This window comes from Typopeltis vanoorti, chromosome 2, assembly GCF_054136105.1.
Source record: "Typopeltis vanoorti isolate ZY-2024b chromosome 2, IOZ_Tvanoo_1.0, whole genome shotgun sequence".
Taxonomy (NCBI): domain Eukaryota; kingdom Metazoa; phylum Arthropoda; class Arachnida; order Uropygi; family Thelyphonidae; genus Typopeltis; species Typopeltis vanoorti.
The window spans coordinates 67264447-67282360 of NC_143550.1; the positions used below are offsets into that span (position 1 = coordinate 67264447).

At 33.9% G+C, this 17914-nt stretch overlaps 1 protein-coding gene across 4 annotated transcripts in view; it reads left to right on the top strand.

The window, feature by feature from the left end:
* Positions 1-17914, top strand: part of LOC150109126 (carnitine O-palmitoyltransferase 1, liver isoform-like) — a 307532-nt gene that overhangs the window by 264329 nt on the left and 25289 nt on the right. For all 4 annotated transcript variants that reach the window (XM_090405758.1, XM_090405762.1, XM_090405750.1 and 1 more), the window contains exons 20-21: positions 967-1155; positions 7930-8007. In XM_090405758.1, the coding sequence (XP_090261884.1) occupies positions 967-1155; positions 7930-8007 (267 nt within the window). The remainder of the gene's footprint in view (positions 1-966; positions 1156-7929; positions 8008-17914) is intronic.

The window sequence follows — 17914 nt, forward strand, 5'->3', positions numbered from 1 at the left end:
TTCTGCATTACCTAAATGTCTTAACACTTTTATATACAACTTCCTTGTTGGTTTTTTTTTTTTTTTCAAAGTTTGTCTCAATTATATCACCTCCTGTTTACCAAGTTTTGACAGTTAAATTCCAGTCAAAGATACTTTTGTAACAGGCAGACCGAAAGTTTGCTTACAAAGAATACATTTCTCTGACATTTCAAGTTCCTTGAAATGTACTGAATGGGAGTTTTTGCTCTCTTAAGGTTTCTGCTTGGTCTTTGAGGAGACCCAACCAGTTCAAAATGGTTGTCAGGTCAGTGAAACCTTATCAGAATGGACTAATAGAAGGTGAATATATAGACGCTTGGACGGCACCTATGTCTTCTAAGTAGTCTACACTAAGGCAACTTGTGAATGCCATGGAGTGCATTCCCGTAAGCTCTTTGGTCAACTTACTTTATGAAACTCACATAGTTTCTACATTCAGCTTTGAAATAAAATAATGCTATATCTTATATCCACTTAATTTATATCATTTTTATATGCTTTTCTTTAGACAAAGGCATATTAGAAGAGTATCTAAAAACAGAAAAAATAAACATTATTCCCTATGTATGGAGACTTTTGGATCACCGTGTGTGTGTGTGTGTGTGTGTGTGTACATGTATATAGACTCAAGAGCTGGTTATAGCTCACATTGACAGGTTAATGAAAATAAAGCTTTTCACTTAGAGAATGAATTAAATGATGGTTTAATGAGTCCATATATTAATTCATTCCTATGTACTGTGTATCAAAAGTAATTGTCATCAATAAGTTCTTAACATAATTGTTATTATTTCTGCACCAAAGATATGTCTAAAAATGTTGTGCATTTTTCCAAGTCTCTTTGAATGTGATAAAATTTATATTAGCATAACCCCTCTTTCTTAACAAATAAATATAGCCATTTTTATGGTTTGAAAGTAAAGAAATGAGTAATTTTTTTTATAGAAAGAAGAAAAAATTCTTTCCCTATACAAAGCTTGTGCAGCTCATCAGAGGAATTATGTGAATGCTATGTCTGGCAAGGGTATAGATCGTCACCTTTTTTGCTTATATGTTGTGTCAAAATATTTGGAAGTTAATTCTCCATTTTTAAATGAAGTTTTGAGTGAACCATGGAGATTGTCAACCAGTCAGGTAATTGATAATATTTTGAAAAAGTTAATTCTTTTCCTGGTAATGCAAATCAAACTAATTAATTTGCTGTTACTAAGAGCAGTATGTAAAGAGATTCAATCTAGTTTGATTTGTTGTTCAAAATGCATTAGTCTATTAGTAAATTGAATATATGCAAAACAGTTTATTTAGGCTAAAAGACAAAATATATAAAACATAATTTAAAAACAAAGTTTAAAATTTTTATCAGGAGCAGTATGGAAGTAATAGCCTCTATCTTTTTTCCTCAGAAAATATAATTTATTTAACAATGTTTTTTATGTCGATTAATTCCTATATTTTGTGAGTATTCTCTCATTTTCCAACAGTCTTCATAATTTTGTATATACTTTTGCCATTGAGACACCATAAGCCAACTCTGTAAGAGTCTTTCTTCCAACATCTGAGCTCTTCACGATCAATTTATTTCAGCTTCCTGTCATCTAAAATTGGCTTCCACGAAATGCATCCTTCAGAGAGCCAAACAGCTACTAGATCTGGGTGTAATGAGAAAGATCAGTTCAGCCATTCACAAAACCTTGTATACTCAGATGACCCAAACTTCAAGATTTTCTATGGCCAGCATCTCAAACACTGATCTGTTAGTCATTTTCAGGTGGGGTAAAGATAATTTACTAAAATTTAATGCTACTACCAAAACACAGTCCTTTCATGTTTTCCAGAAGAATCGCCATGCCTCACTCTCTCTCTCACTTTTGATAACATTTCACTTGCCAACCAAGATTGGCTTTATCTTTTTCACATCTAGATTATTCTGCCATAAAGACCTTTACATCCATAACTTCATCTACCTCCAAAATGTTTGATATGTTTTTTGGTTCTAAACATTACTTCTCTTCTTTTCAACTCATAACACTTGATAAATCTACCCAACCTTAGAATATTGATCTCACATCTGAGGTGGTGCACTATAAATCTCCCTTAGAATGCTTAGTTATACCCAGAAAAGACCTATTCGCTTAATAGATATTCCTCCCTCCTCCCACTAATTCACTCCAGTTGCTTTCCTATAGACACTGTCTCTGCATTATGTCTCTTCTTTAGGTATTTCCATGGACTCTATTCCCCTGAATTGGCCACCACTGTTTTTCTTCCACTTCTTTATGAACACAGGCAATTGATGGACAACATCCATATAGAGTTCATCTCAAAACTCACTTATCTTACTTCTCTTCCTCTTGTTTCATTCTACATACCTCTGTCTTTTGTAACAGTCTTCTCTGTACCATTTTTTTTCAATGAGTATAAACTCCAACTTTTCAAGAAACACATTTACAGATTCCTTTCTTCTCTACAATCACTTCTCATATTGACATTCATATAATAAGTCTTGAGACTTACAAGAAATAAGATCTCATTATTTCTGTAGGTTGAACTCTATGGATATTTTTTTCAATTTCTGCAATTCAGAATAGTGCATAGAGACTGCAGAAATTAAAAAAATGCACATCTGAGTGTTATTACATTCAATAATATTATTACTTGCTCATTTATGCAACTTTGAACTTAGAAATAGCAATGAACAGCACAGAAATTTCTATTTTATTTTTAATCCATTCTAAACCTTTACTTCACTAGGACTTCAGTTGCTTGAGTTGCTTTCTGCTCATGCAGTTATAACTACTAACTATCAGTATTTCTTGAGTGGTAGTGAAGATTTGAGAACGGTAGCAAGAACTAGAATAAGAAATGGATTGACAGACAAACTATACTCTGCAAAAAAAAAAAGAAAGTTTAAATCCCACTGTAGGTATGAATGTTTGTGGATGGATATCTTTAGTTAGTAGACATCTACTGTGAAACCACTTTCCTGCTTAATGGGGACCTAAAGTGCTTGAAAAAAAAGTTCCATATTTGATTGTTAGAATAGTTTTGAGATTATTTAATCCTTAGCCTCTTGTTCATGGTGCCAACATATAAGGTAAAGGTCTGCAACCTTTCTTTGGTTGGTGGGATTCATATTAACAAAATTATAATCATATAGTGTTTCTTTATGATTTCGCAATCATATTGTTAATCCTTCTAAGATATATGTGGACTGAAGATACCCATTATATGTAGGGTGAAAATTCTATAAATAAAAAGGCTATTTTTACATGAGTAATCTGTATTTATGATTCAACTATTATTTTCTTTCTTTCTTTTAGGGTTACACGGTGATCAGCACTCATATTTGTAGATTTAGGGACTCAAAAACACACGTGTTGAACAGATTATTTTATTAATTACAAATAAAATAAAACTTGACGTTTCGACCTCTATATTGAGGTCATCATCGGAAGAATACAACTGTATACAGAACCAAGCTACATGCTCATGCTTTCTATATCAGTAAACTAAATCTATGTAGTTAATAAATCTTTTTTATAGCCTGACCTCTAGTGATAGAAAGGAAAAACAAAAATAAATAAAGAAAGAAATAAAATTATATATATAAAAAAAAAAAATATATATATATATATATATATATATATATATTAAAAAAAAATTATATATATATTATAAATAGATAAATGCAACTACAATAAACTGTTAGAGTCCTCATGTATTAATATTCTGGATAGTTACAAAATGATTTCTTTCAGTTGCTATTGAATGTTCTAAACACTTCACCAGGTTGTCTTCTTGTAGTGGGAATTTTTCTAATGCTAGTTTAGGATGTTATACAGGTTGTAGATGGGTCCTCCACATTCTTGAAATGGTGAGGCCATCATTTTTGTTGAGATTTGGGTTGTGTTTGAGCATTTCACAAGACTCTTTAAATTTTCTCTCAAACCAGGTTTTGGTGCGCTGTAGGGACTTGGTATTTTTCCAGTCAATTCTATGGTATGTTTGGAATGCATGGTCAGAAAGGCCTGTTTTACCGAAGTGGAGGTATTTAATGTGTCGTTTGTGTTCGTCTTGTCTGATTGGGATAGTTCGCCCATATTATTTTCTTTATGTGAATCCTGCCAACAAAAGGTCGTATATCTATTGTATAAACCTTGGGTGGACTGTGATTAGATAATCTGGGAGCCCTACTCTAGAGGACAAACTATACTTTTTTAAGTCACTTTGCCTCTGGTAAAAGGGTGGTGGTCTCACAGGAGGTGAGGAAAATAATTTAAAACTTACTTTCACAGACATTCATGCCACAGTGGGACCTGAATCCCATGGACTGTAGGTTGAAGAAAGAGAAAGATGCTATCCATTTGGCCAACCTTCTAAAATTTATACTATTGTTAATGATTTAAAGTATTCTTGTTTGATTTTCTTTTTTTTTATTACTATTATGAATGTTTTGATACTAATTGTTGTTGATTTTCTTAAAGTGAACAAGTGGTAAAAGATTTAGTTGTAACTTCTCAGTGCCACTATAATAGACAGCTTATTTAATTTGAGGCTAATCACTAATGCCATACCAAAGGTTAGTGGATCATCAGTTAGAATTATCGTTAATCACTCTGGTCACCACCACTGTTTAGTTCCACTCGGTGTATAGTATCTTAACCATTAAATAATTCTAAATCTTAATAATTAAAAGTTATATAACTGTCACTATTTAGAGCCTAAAGTTTATCATTGTAAAAGTATTAGTTTCTTAATGATTTAATATCATATCGTATATTAAAATATCATTAAAAACGAGGATATTAGGAAAGAACTTGACATTGTCAGCATCCAGGAATGCGTTAGCAGAGCTACTATCAGAATGGGTGAAGAAAGATAAGAAAAACAAGTGCTCTCTGCCAGGCTGGCAGGAAAAACAACCCAGAGGAAGACCAAGATATTGGTGGATTGATACGGTACAAAGTGCCTTAGACAACAGAAATATAAGATCTGATCAGTTGGTGGATTGTGACTGGTGGAGACAACGTTGTAGAGTAGATGCCCTCCCTTGATGAGTCTTTGGACTCCCTGGAGGTGACTAATAATAATGTTGGAGTCTTGACAAGTAACAGACTGATTTGGAGGAAAATTGTAGATAGGAAGTTAGTAATGATGTAAATTTTTCATGTAGTACTATCATATCCTACCTTGAGGGTACATGGTAGGAATTTGATGATGATGAAGTATTAGTTTCTGAATAACACAAGAGTATATGTGATTTCTTCTGAATGAGCAAAAGTGTTTATTCCACTGCCAGGAAGCAAAAATTATGGGTCATGGACAGAACATAATAATCATCAAGAGTAAAATACTTATGATGATTATACCAGTTTTGCTAAATGAATTCTTCCAAAATACTTGTCCAGGGCTTCTCTGAATTTGTTAGTTATTTACTTCTACAGTACTTCTGAAATCTGTTCCAATTATTGATTGCTTTTCACTGAAAGAATATTTCCTTAAATCTAACTTTTACTGTTTTATAAACTACAATCAAGTTTCCTCTTATATGTGATCCTCTTAAATTTCATCTTAAATTCTTTTCTCATAAGAGTAGATGATGCTTATGTCCAATATTAATCTGGTTGCATTCCTTGACACTTTTCTTACATAGTAATATCCTTTTTTAATTAGGGACTCCAAACTCCTCTGACAATGGTTGCCTAATTAGATAGTGCTCTCTTCTTGCATCCAGCAGACTGTGGGTACAAATTCCAATGACCGCATGAATAGTTGAAAATGTCTTTGAGTGGTAGATGAATTTCATTGCCTGTTGTAAGACCACCACTCTGCAATGTTTCAACTTCTGAAACATTACTTTGCAATTATGGCTGCATTATTACAATGTTTAGTAAATTTCTTTTTCATAATTGTTACCATGGGGGGGGGGGACCTTACTAACTCACTTAAAAAATGAATAAATAAATAAAAAAGATCAATCTTTAACAGAACATAATTTCCTAGCCTGAGGTTCTCCTACTATGCCATCAAGTATAATACAGTGAGTAAGAAAGTTTTGAATGATATCTCCTACCACTCAAATCCCTGATTGTTACAGTGTTAAAAAATTACAGTTCACTGGATTATCTTCACCTTCCACTCCCTTGAGAATGGCAGAAAGATTGGTGTTTAAAGCATAGAACAGCTTGAGTCATCTGAGCACTACAAGGTCTTATATTTGAAAAATAGGAATGGAATGTACTGTCATCAGCAAAGTGGTGAATAAGACTGGAAGTAGTGTGAGAAGATCATTAATGTATAGAAGGAAGAGTGTTGGTAAAAGCCTAATGCCATGGGATGTGCTTTTTCCATCTACCATGATATGCAATGAACATCAAGAGCATCCACATGGGTTTCTCCAGATCTTTTGGCCTGTGTTCAAACATAAGTAAGGTAAGCAAAGAGATATGCTATAGAGTTGAATCATGTCAGAGATCACTAATTATCTGATATGTATCTACACAGTTAAAAAGCTGGTTGTTGATGATCATCCTCATCACTTTTGAGAGTATTGAGTTGATGACCATGTGATGATAGTTTGATAGCTGACTTTTATCTCTTTTTAGGAATAGGCTGGATAAAACTTACATGTTGCTATTAGATAGATGCCAAATGAGTATGACAGCTGCTTGTAAATGTGATATAGGATGGGTTCTGAAGCAGAAGCTCTTAGTACAACTTTGGAATGCCACCTGGGCCAGGTGACTTTTTAGTGCCAAGGCCGTTAATATTTTTTTGATGTCCTTCTCATGACAGAGAAGACATACTGTGAGTAGTTTGTGGAATAGTAGGAGGAGGATGTCTCTGTCATCTAAACAAGAGTTGAAGGAGAAGACTGATCTCAAGAGGTCTGCCTTATCTTAAGGAGATGCTCCATTGTTCCATCAAAATGTGTGAAGAGAGAGAGAAGTGGAAACATAATAGAGCAGAAGTTTTACCCAACAACCTTGACAGCCAGAATCTTCAGCTGCCCTTTGAGCAGGAGACAATATTAATGCATCTGGCACTTATGGAGTGTGCTTGAGATTTATTGATGATGTTTTTGCAGTTTTTATTTAGGAGGTGACAGGTGTGAGAACTCTTACTTGAGAAGAGGTGATTATAATAAACTGAAGGTAACTTGAAGCAACACCTGGACATGAGCAACTGCATGGTAGAGGAATCAGTAGAACATGTGAAGTAGCCAGAGGGTTTCTGAAGGAAGCTGTTGCTGAATGTATTATTCCCAGAGTTTGTAGAATAAATCACATGAGTCTATGACCAAGCAAGACTTCAATAGTCAAACATTGCAAAACAGTTGCATGCTATAGTAAAAAGACATTCATTCCTTTTTTACTGATACCGATGATATCTAACATTTAACATTCATGACATATATTCAAAAATATATTTATTTTTGAAATTGAATATTTTAATGTAAATAAGATATTTTTCTTTTCATTATGGCATGTATATTCAATCGTTTCCAATTTATTAAAATTATGTGATTTGAAAACATTGTTATTCTCTATATTTTACTCTAACCTAGGTACCTAAGTTTTTGGACCAAAAATGATAATTGTTATCAGAGGAGTACACTTTTTTTTTTTATCATCAAATGAAAAAATCTTTAAATATATATTTTTACATCTCTATATTTCTTGCTATTGATGGATTATGCTGTGTTCTCTGTTACAAATATATTTTGTAAAACTGAAGATAATGTTGACTTAATAATGCTGACTTTAATTTGCTGGATACAGTGTTTTTTATATAAGTTCTTTCAGTTTCTTTACTTTATTTAAAATGAAAATTTTATTACTCTCTAATACTTGTTCTCTTTTTTTATTAGTTATACTATTTATTTTATTAAAAATTACAAATTTTCAGACACCACATCATCAAATTGGCACTCTTGATCCCAAGGTCTATCCAGATTACACAACAGTAGGTGGTGGTTTTGGTCCAGTAAGTACTAAAAAATATGTATATCTTTAATGAATGTATTTCATTATATCATGAAATCCCAGTTTAAGATATTTGATATATTTACATTTAATGTGGTTCACAAGGATTAGACTTTTTTCTCAGAGTGTGGTGAATGAGTGGAATATGTTGCTAGAAATTTGTTAGGAACATCTTCATTTTTTGATTTAGTTATATAAATCACAAAAGTTACATAAACTACTCATTTACATAAACAACTATTTTCTTCAGTCTATGTTTCTTGATTAAGCATTTTATTTGCATTTAAGGAATAAAATTCTCTCTATGAAATCTGGAATTCAATTTAATTGTCTATTTAATATATAATTTAATGACTATTTCTAGCAACATATTCCACTCATTCACCACTCTGAGAAAAAAGTCTAATCCTTGTGAACCACATTGTTATTATGCAACTTTGGGGTGATCCCATGTTTTCTTCCATGCTGTCATGTATATTGAAAAATTTCTTCTGCATTTTCTCTATTGTGTTTCTGTCATACTCCCTCCTTTTCTGCCTATCAGTTAAACTGTATAACCTATAAACCTTCAGTATGCCTTGGAGCATTCTAGACTCACCATTCTGGTCATACTCTATATATCTTTTCCATCACTTCCTCATCTCCAAGAAACCAGTGACCAAATTTATGCACAATAGTCCAGATGTGACTCTGTTGTATAATACAGAAAATTATACTATTCTTTCATAAAGTATGATGCTTATCTTCAGTATAGGCTGTTTTTGACAAAATTCAATAGAAAAAATAAAATAAATAAAAATTTCACCATTTATCTCACAGCTATTTTGAAGATTAAAATGTAATTTTTCTCATTGTCATTGCAGCAATCTCTGGTTCAAATATTATATGAAATCTCTGAAGTACCAGTCTATAGTCATGCTTTTACCATTATAAGCATCAAAAAAAGAAGTTGAACTGATAGAAGAACTGGAGAAGTACCATATAGACATAATTAATGAGATATTGATGAAAGTAAAACAGGCGATGTCTGGTAGCAAATAAATATAGGATTATATAAGAGCAAGAGTGATGAACAAAAGGAAAGAATAGTGATAATATTCAGCATCAAACAGAAAGATGTACTTGTTGATTGGCAGGCAATTTCAGTTAGTTACGCGAGAAAATTCAAAATGGGGAATTGGACAGTGAAACTTATTTGTGCCTATAGTTCACAGAGAAACCATAGTTCACATAGGATCATGTAATGTAAGAACTATTCACCAAGAAGGAGCATTGGAAATACTACTGCATGAATTAGACAACTACCGATGGGAAGTGATTGGACTCTGCGAAACCAGATGGACTGGAAAAGGAGAATTCCCATGTACAGTACAAAATCTTAACTTCAGGCAGGGAGGACAATAAACATCAGGAAGAAACATCAAAAATTTAAACCAAAGGCTCAAAACTCTCTATTGTCCTACAATCCTATCTCACCTAGGATAATTAAAGCAAGATTTAAAACATCAATCGGATCACTAACTATTATCCAAGTATATTAACCAACTTCGACATCATCAGAAGAAGACATTGAGGAGTTCTATATAGATTTGCAAAAAGCAGTACAGCAGACATCAAGGCAAGATCTCCTAATTGTAATGAGGGACTTAAACGCAAAAGTGGGCAAAGATTGGGATACCTGGCCAAGAATAATCGAAAGTTCGGGTATGGAGAAAGCAATTAACGTGGCGAAAGACTGCTAAACTTCTGCTCAAATAATAGACTAACAATAACCAACACTCTCTTTAAACATCCAAAACCCCCAAAGAAAATTGACATGGATATCACCAGACAGACAAACCAAGAATATGATAGACTATATTATTGTAAACCAAAGATGGAAATCAAGTATCCTAAACTGCAGATCCTTCTCTGCAGATTATGGATCAGACCATAAGCTAGTATTAGCAAACCTAAGAATAAAGTTAAAATCGGGAAGCACTTTTAGAGTCAAAAGGAGACTAAATGCAAAAAAAATACAAGACAACAATATTCTAAAAAAATATTAACTAGAACTAGATAAAAACCTGAAGGAACTACCAAAACAGAATATAAACATCAAAGAACATTGGTGCAAATTAAAGGAAATAATAATATATTATTATTTCCTTTTGAGCCTTTGGTTTAAATATAAGTGCTACTCCTTCTTGGTGTTTGTTGTCCTCCTGCCTGAAGTTAAGATTTTGTACTGTCTATGGTGAAATAATATTATATTATTATTATAATAATATAATAATAATAAAGGAAATTATACTAATATATGTATTAATAAAGTACCTATGGTCTCATGACCAAATATGTATAATTTAAAGGAAATAATATTAAATTTGGCAGAAAAAGCAATAGGTTACACCAGTGGTTGCCAAAGGGGTTGATATGACATTGTTAGGGGTCGATTCGGTCTCAGGGGTCGACAGAAAAATATAAGACATCATTGTATGGATAATATTTAATTCGGTTAACTTGGATTACCTCCATGACAAAAGACATAGAGGTAATGACAACGCAATTAAGAGTGAATCGTGGGATCAGTACCTCCATCTTACAGGTCCATGGATAGGACCTGTAAGATGGAGTAAGGTCATGAAAATAGTTACTGCGGCCAATCAAGTAGGCCAAAATGACGTATTTACCAATAAACGGATGTTTGTGGTTCCTGCCAGCCGGTGCAGTGGGAGTGAGATTGCAACACGTGCGTGGTTCTTATTTACTAATACTTACAAGTATTCGATCCCAGTCTCATTTTTGCACATCGACATACAAGTGAGCATTAATGTTCTAAAATTCATCAACATACATATTATAATTCAATCGTTATTCATTCACGAACTAAACTTCTCTATGTTGAAGAGTTGAGCAGCACTGGTAGTAATACCAGTAGTTTATTAATGTCACTAGTAATACTAGTGATAATAATAGTAGTAGTAATAGTAATATAATAATATATACTATATTATACATACAATAAACACTGTATGTAACTATAAAATAAACAATCTAAAAACTCACACAAGTGTCTTTTTTTGCTTGTCCTATTATAATTACGTAATAGTAAAATATAGGGGGGGTCGATAACAAGTCAAGAAACTCTTGAAGGGGTCAATGGGCAAATAACTTTGGCGACCCCTGGGTTACATAGAAAGAGAAAGTAAAAGGGATTGGATCTCGAATGAAGTAAAAAGGTTAAGCGAGCAAAGGAAAAGCATGAAACTAAAACAGAACTATAACAGAAATGAATATAATAGATTAACCAGAGAAATTAGAAAACTAGTTAAAAGAGACAAGAATAACTGGTTAGAAGAAAAATGCAAAATGGCAGAAAAGCTATCAAAAGAAAATAACCTTCATGGATTATATAAACAAATAGACCAAATTAGTAAGACACGTACAACAAAAATTATAATGATCAAAAACAAAGAGGGACAACTAATTGAAAGTAAAACAAAAAGAATGGCCAGATGGGAAGAATACTTCAAAGATTTATATAATAAAAACAGCCCCCAAGATATTACGATTCCAGCCACTGAAATGGAAGAGGAAACAAATATCTTTACCAAAGAAATAATAGCACACAGCATAGAAAAACTCAAAACTAGAAAAGCACTTGGCATTGATCAAATACATGCAGAATTCTTAAAAGCAGGAAAGGAACAACTTTTGGAACCATTAAAAACATTATATGAAAGGATCTGCAAAAACAAAGCAGTGCCTACTGATTGGACCAAATCAGTCGTAACTCCTATATACAAAAAAGGAGATAAAACAGAATGCAATAATTACAGAGGCATTAGCCTCCTCAGTATTCCAAGTAAGGTTTTTATGAAAGTACTCCAAAAACAAATTTAGCCATATATAGAACTGGGACTAGGAGAAGAACAAGCTAGTTTCAGACCAGGGCGAAGCATAATTGATCAATTATTCACCTTAAGACAGCTAATAGAAAATACACTAGAGTACAACCAAAGTTGCTACATAAATTTCATTGACTTTCATCAGGCATTTGATTCAATCTGTAGAAGAGAACTGTGGAAAACTATGGAAGAATTCGGAATTCCCAACAAAACCATAAGAATAATAAAGAATCTATATGAGAAATCTGAAAGTGCAGTACGAATGGAGGACACCTTAACCAACTGGTTCCACACAGAGAGCGGAGTAAGACAGGGATACAATCTGTCACCAGACCTGTTCAATCTTACACTGGAAGAAGCAACCAATAAGGCCTTAAACAATGAAGACTTTGGAATCAAAATATATGGGAAAAATGTGACAAATTTAAAATTTTCAGACAACATGGCATTATTTGCAAGCACAGAAGAAAATCTACAGCGAATTTTTGATAAAATAAAGGAGGAGTGTATAAAATCTGGATTAAACATAAATATAGACAAAACAGAAATAGTTGTTTCTTTTTTTGCAGCTCAAGCTTAATGGTGTTATTCATCCATTTAACCCCTACTTGATTTATTATTCGGACTCTAGGTATACAGTCAGCCATTGCTTCATGCAAACACTTCTTAACTACCTCCCATGCACTATTGACTTCTAGTCCTTGCAGTTGTACATGCCATGGCACTGAACCAATCAAACTCTTAAGCTTGTCATACTTTCCAGCCCGATAATTCCACATGTACCCTGTCTTAATTGAAAATTCCACACCTTTAGCCACCTCCCAAGTCAAGACCCTATGATCACTCTTACCAATTGGTGGCAATGTGATCATATTTGTTACAGCCAAATCCTTAGATGTAATTACTAGGTCAAGCACTCTCTGACTCCTAGTATTTTCCATTACATGCTGTCGCAGATAGTTATCCCTTAATAACCGCATAAAATCCAATTCCTTCCTCCCGTGTGTCCTCTCCTCACTCCAATCAATGCGACCATAGTTGAAATCTCCCATAATAATTACCCTCCTTCCACTCATTTCTTCTATTTGCTTGTGCATACTGTCACCACTATCTTTTCCATCACCTGGTCTAGCAGCACCCAATTGTATATTTAGTTCTGCTAGCCACAATCTCACACCAAATGGCCTCAAATGTGCTCTTTTCTCTATCCTGCAATTCAACTTCTATTCTCCTTGGCTGTAGCTCATCAGCTATCATCAACAATACTCCTTCCCCCATTTTATTCTCCCTGTCATTCCTGAACACACTATACCCATCACATTCAATCCCACTAGCTACATCATCAACAGTCAGCCATGATTCACTAATACCAATAACCTGTGGTCCGGAAGTGCCAACCATGGCCAAAAACTCTTCCTTCTTGTTCCTAATACTCCTAGCATTAGTGTACATGAATTTAAGACCCCCATTAGCCTCAACCCTACCTTGATGCCTTATATTAACTATCCCACTCTGATTTGTTGTTCTTATTCACTCAAGCATATTATATTTATTCATACATTTGACTGCCTCCCTAAGGACTGTATATCTACCCCCACCCCCTTAATAAATCTAGTTTCCCTGAATTTGCACATCCACTACTTTCAGCAACACTTTCTCAAGTCTCTTTACACCATAACATTTTCAAATGCAAGTCATCCATCTTATATAGATCCTTTCACCCATCGAACCTGCTCCACACATCCACAAATTCCACACCACTCGTCATACATAACCCACGCATAAAGTCATTCACAATTATGGCCCTCCTTTTAAACATTTCACTGTCATACCGTGGCAAAAGACTAATCATTCTAGCTCTCACTCTTTTCTTTTGCTACCTCAAACAGTTCATTCAGGTCTTCTATCATTTCCATTTTATCTCCTTTCAAATCATTTGTACCTGCCACAACAATCATTTCTTTCACCCTTTCCTTTTGCTCTATAATAGACTCATTTACATCCTTTATGGTCGCACCAGGTTGGTACGATTTTGTCAAATCCTCTACTAACACACCTCGTACTAACGAGTCTCCATAAAGCACTTTATCCTTCATTTTGTTCATGTTCACACTCATACATCTATTTTTCCTGTCATACTTTTTATTATTGGCTGGTTCATTCAGTCGACTTTTGCTCATACGCTCTAGCTGCTGTTTTGCCCTTTGTATCGCACCATTCAACAACGCGATCTCACTCATTGCATCTATCTCATCTTTTTTATTCTCTGTAAAACCATTAATACTATCATTCACACTTTCTACATTCACACTCTCACAATTCTCTGGTACAACCTTGCCGTTTCTTGTCATATCCCTATTTCCTTCATTCTGAAGTTTGACAAAAATATCATACTCACGATCCGAAATACACTTCAATTCTTCATTCTCCCTACATTTTCCACACACGTTCACTCCTTTATTATCATCTCACCACACTCTGACCGCACTCCACAAAGCTTACATTTTGCAGATAGTACACTGAATCATCTCCTTTACATTACCGTTCTTGAAAGAAGATGGCGAACCACCATTACTCGCCGCCATTTTCCTTCATACTGGAGCCATACTTACTAGTAACGTATTTTATCAAATTATAAATTATAAACACCAAAAACACACAAACAGACGCACTAAGATATGCAAGGCAAACAAAAGTATGCAATATTAAAGTAAATTTATCAACGATAACTGAAAATAACACTTATCAGGAGCTTTCACGAACACTACACACTACGAATCCCTCTAGCGGCAACTTCCCGACATAGATTATGTTATAAAACACTTTAGTACGCTAACTACACTAATAAAACTACAATAATATACTAAAATTACACAATTAAATCTAACAAAATATTTAATAAATCTACAAAAGTCACAAATCTTTCAGGAGCTCTCTGACAGTACGTCTTTTCACCAGCTAGCCTCGACATCAGTTCCAATCATATCAAATCATATGATGATTATGAGAAATGCAGGTGTAGTATGGATTGAGGAGTTGGCAGGAAAGGAGATAATGCTGCCTGGGTTATATTCAACAGCTATCTAGTAGAAGCATTGTCTAAATTTATTCCAAGGGTCAGAAGGTTAAATAAGGTAGGTGTGAAATGGATGAATGAAGATATTAAATATGTTATACACAGGAAAATGGCATTATGGAGTCAACATAAGAGGAGTGGCCATAATCAATTCCATGAGGATTACAAAGAACAGGCAAGGAGGGTGACTCGGTTGATTAGGGTAGCAAAAGTGCACGAGAAAAATGTGTAAAAGAAGTGTGAGTGGCAATTAGCGAATGAAGCAAAAAAAAAAAAAAAAAAAGAAAAAAAAAAGATTATGAAAGGATGACATTGATTGGCGAAAATGGCACAAGAACAACTGCTGCAGAGGATATAGTTGAGATATTTAATGAGCAGTTCATAAAGGTCTTTAATTCTTGTCAAACTCTCCATGAATGTGACATCATGTAGAGTTTGAGAGCAGTTGATGATGCGGAAGAGAGACTGACTGTAAGTAAGCAAGAGGTATATGAGGAATTGAGCAAACTTGATGTTAATACGGGTGTGAGAGTATATTTTGAAGGAATGTGCTAGAGAGTTGACATCTGCCTCGACATATTTGTTTAATATGAATCTTACATTGGGTCAAATTCCAAAGCAGTGGAAGAAAGGTAAGATTGTGCCACTTCATAAGGAAAGTGACAGAACTCGAGCATCAAATTATAAACCTATCTGTGTATCAAGTTGTTGTGGTTAAAGTGTTGGAGAGGCTGGTGTGAACCAGGATCCAGAATTAAGTTGAACAGTGGTATTATCTTTGATGGGCAGCATACTTACACTAGGATTTTATTCTCTCTCCATTTTTTTTAAATGATATGTCAGTAAGTCAATATGAATTCCATAAAGTGATTAATGGTGCTGCATCTGTGTTTTTTTAATTAAAAAGATGTTTAGAAACTTAGTTTTATTAAAATAAGTTTCTAAAAATACAAATATCCTATTTTATCCACTCTGCAGGTACTTGCCAGCCAGCAAAATCTTCTCATTGTATACAATAGTGGGCAAACATATTCGTTGAGCAGTTAATGGGGATAAAAATCCCTTATTGTTTTTCAGCCAGTAAGCCAAACAACGATCGAAAACGACGATCTGAACGTTTCATGCCGACGAACTGTCAGCGTATCCAAGCGTAAGTGACCACCTGGTAGTGTCACACCATGGCAACTCGTTGCAAACTCCCTCACTGTTCTTGATATTTTCTCATAATGTAAAACACACAGCTGTAATATTGATGTAATATTACAGATGTAATACTGTTTTACATTATGAGGACAGGTCACTACCCAGACCGGTTTCAACCTTTTTTTGAGGTCTCATCAGTGAGTACTAGACCTAGAATATCAGAGTTTAAGTGAAAAGAACTTACATACTTTTGCTATACGATTGCCCGAAAGGTGTGTCACTATATTATATTATTATAACATAGTATAACTAAGATGAAAAGCCAAACAGCTATTTTTTTCTGGTGAAGTTGAACAGTTAATGGGGATAAATATCCCTTATTGTTTTTCAGCCAGTAAGCGAAACAACGATCGAAAACTACGATCTGAACGTTTCACGCCGTTTGGCTTTTCATCTTAATATTCGTTGAGCCTTGGGCACATGGTACCCACTTTGGCTTGTTTTGGGCTCAGCAGCATTGCTAAAGGATGTTTTGATGTCACACAAAGTTCCCAAAGACTTGCCAATTCTTGCAAACAGTGATCTTGAAATACGACTGGAAGTGGAACATGATGTTGGAGAAATATGAGACTCTGTAGTTGCTCCCATGGGAGTTTTGAACACAGTTAATTATAATGATTACATAGAAACAGGTGACCATTTTATTGACTACAAGCAAGTTCACTGACTAGGAAATTATTGAAAATTTATAGGTATCCGGTGTAATGTTTTACATGAGGTTTGACAATGATAATGCTGTTAAATCATCTAATGAAGAAATTTCCTCTCAGATGTTTATGTGTATTTGTTCTTTACTACTAATATTTCAGAAAATATTTTTCATTTAAATAAATGATTTTTGATTCAAAAATGAAAGTTTGTAATAATTATTTGCATTTGTAGAAGTATTTTAAAATAAAATGAATGTAAAATTTGTTTTCTTTACTTTATCTAGTATAACAAAATTTCATTATAACAAGAGTAACTTGTGTTTACTCTGTTACTAAGGCAGAAAAAATTCAGAAACCACCTTATAGATTTCATTAAGATATATCTTCAGTTTAAATATAATATGAGGAGTGTTCCAAAAATAATACCTTCACTATGATAGCTTCCCACCCAAAAAAGATATGTCAAGAAAATAAAAAAACAAAAGATAGTTTGAAATCTCTACTTTTTCATTTATTTATCAACATAATCTCCCTCTCTTTCAATGCATTTTCTCCATTGTAACAAGTTTTTCAAAACCTTCTTAGTAAAACACTTCATGTTCTTTTTTTTTTTTTTTTTTTGGAATAATTTCCTTGTCTTAGCTTTGTATTCATCATTTTCAAACTAGATACCCTTGAGATGTGTCCTCAATTTAGGAAATAACCAAAAGTCTGATGGAGCCAAGTCCATGCTGTAGATAGAATCCACAACTTTAATAGTTATTAAAGTGAACGCACTCATGTGTGGCCTCATATAGTCATGTTACAAAAGCTGTTGCTTGTCATGAAGACATCTTGGTTGTTGAAACAACCAAGATGTGTTCACATGCACCATCTGGCTGAAGATCGAGTTTGGACTTCTTTTTGGACCTCTGAAATCGATTTTCATTTCTGTTTGCAGATGCTTAATTTTCATTTCTCTAATGATGAACCCATCTTCCATTACTGGTCAAGATTTTGTAATTAAAAAAAAAAAGCCATTTGAATTAACTGGGGAAAAACTTCCAATCTTGCTCATTACATTTCATAGCCCCACCCCTGACACAGTGG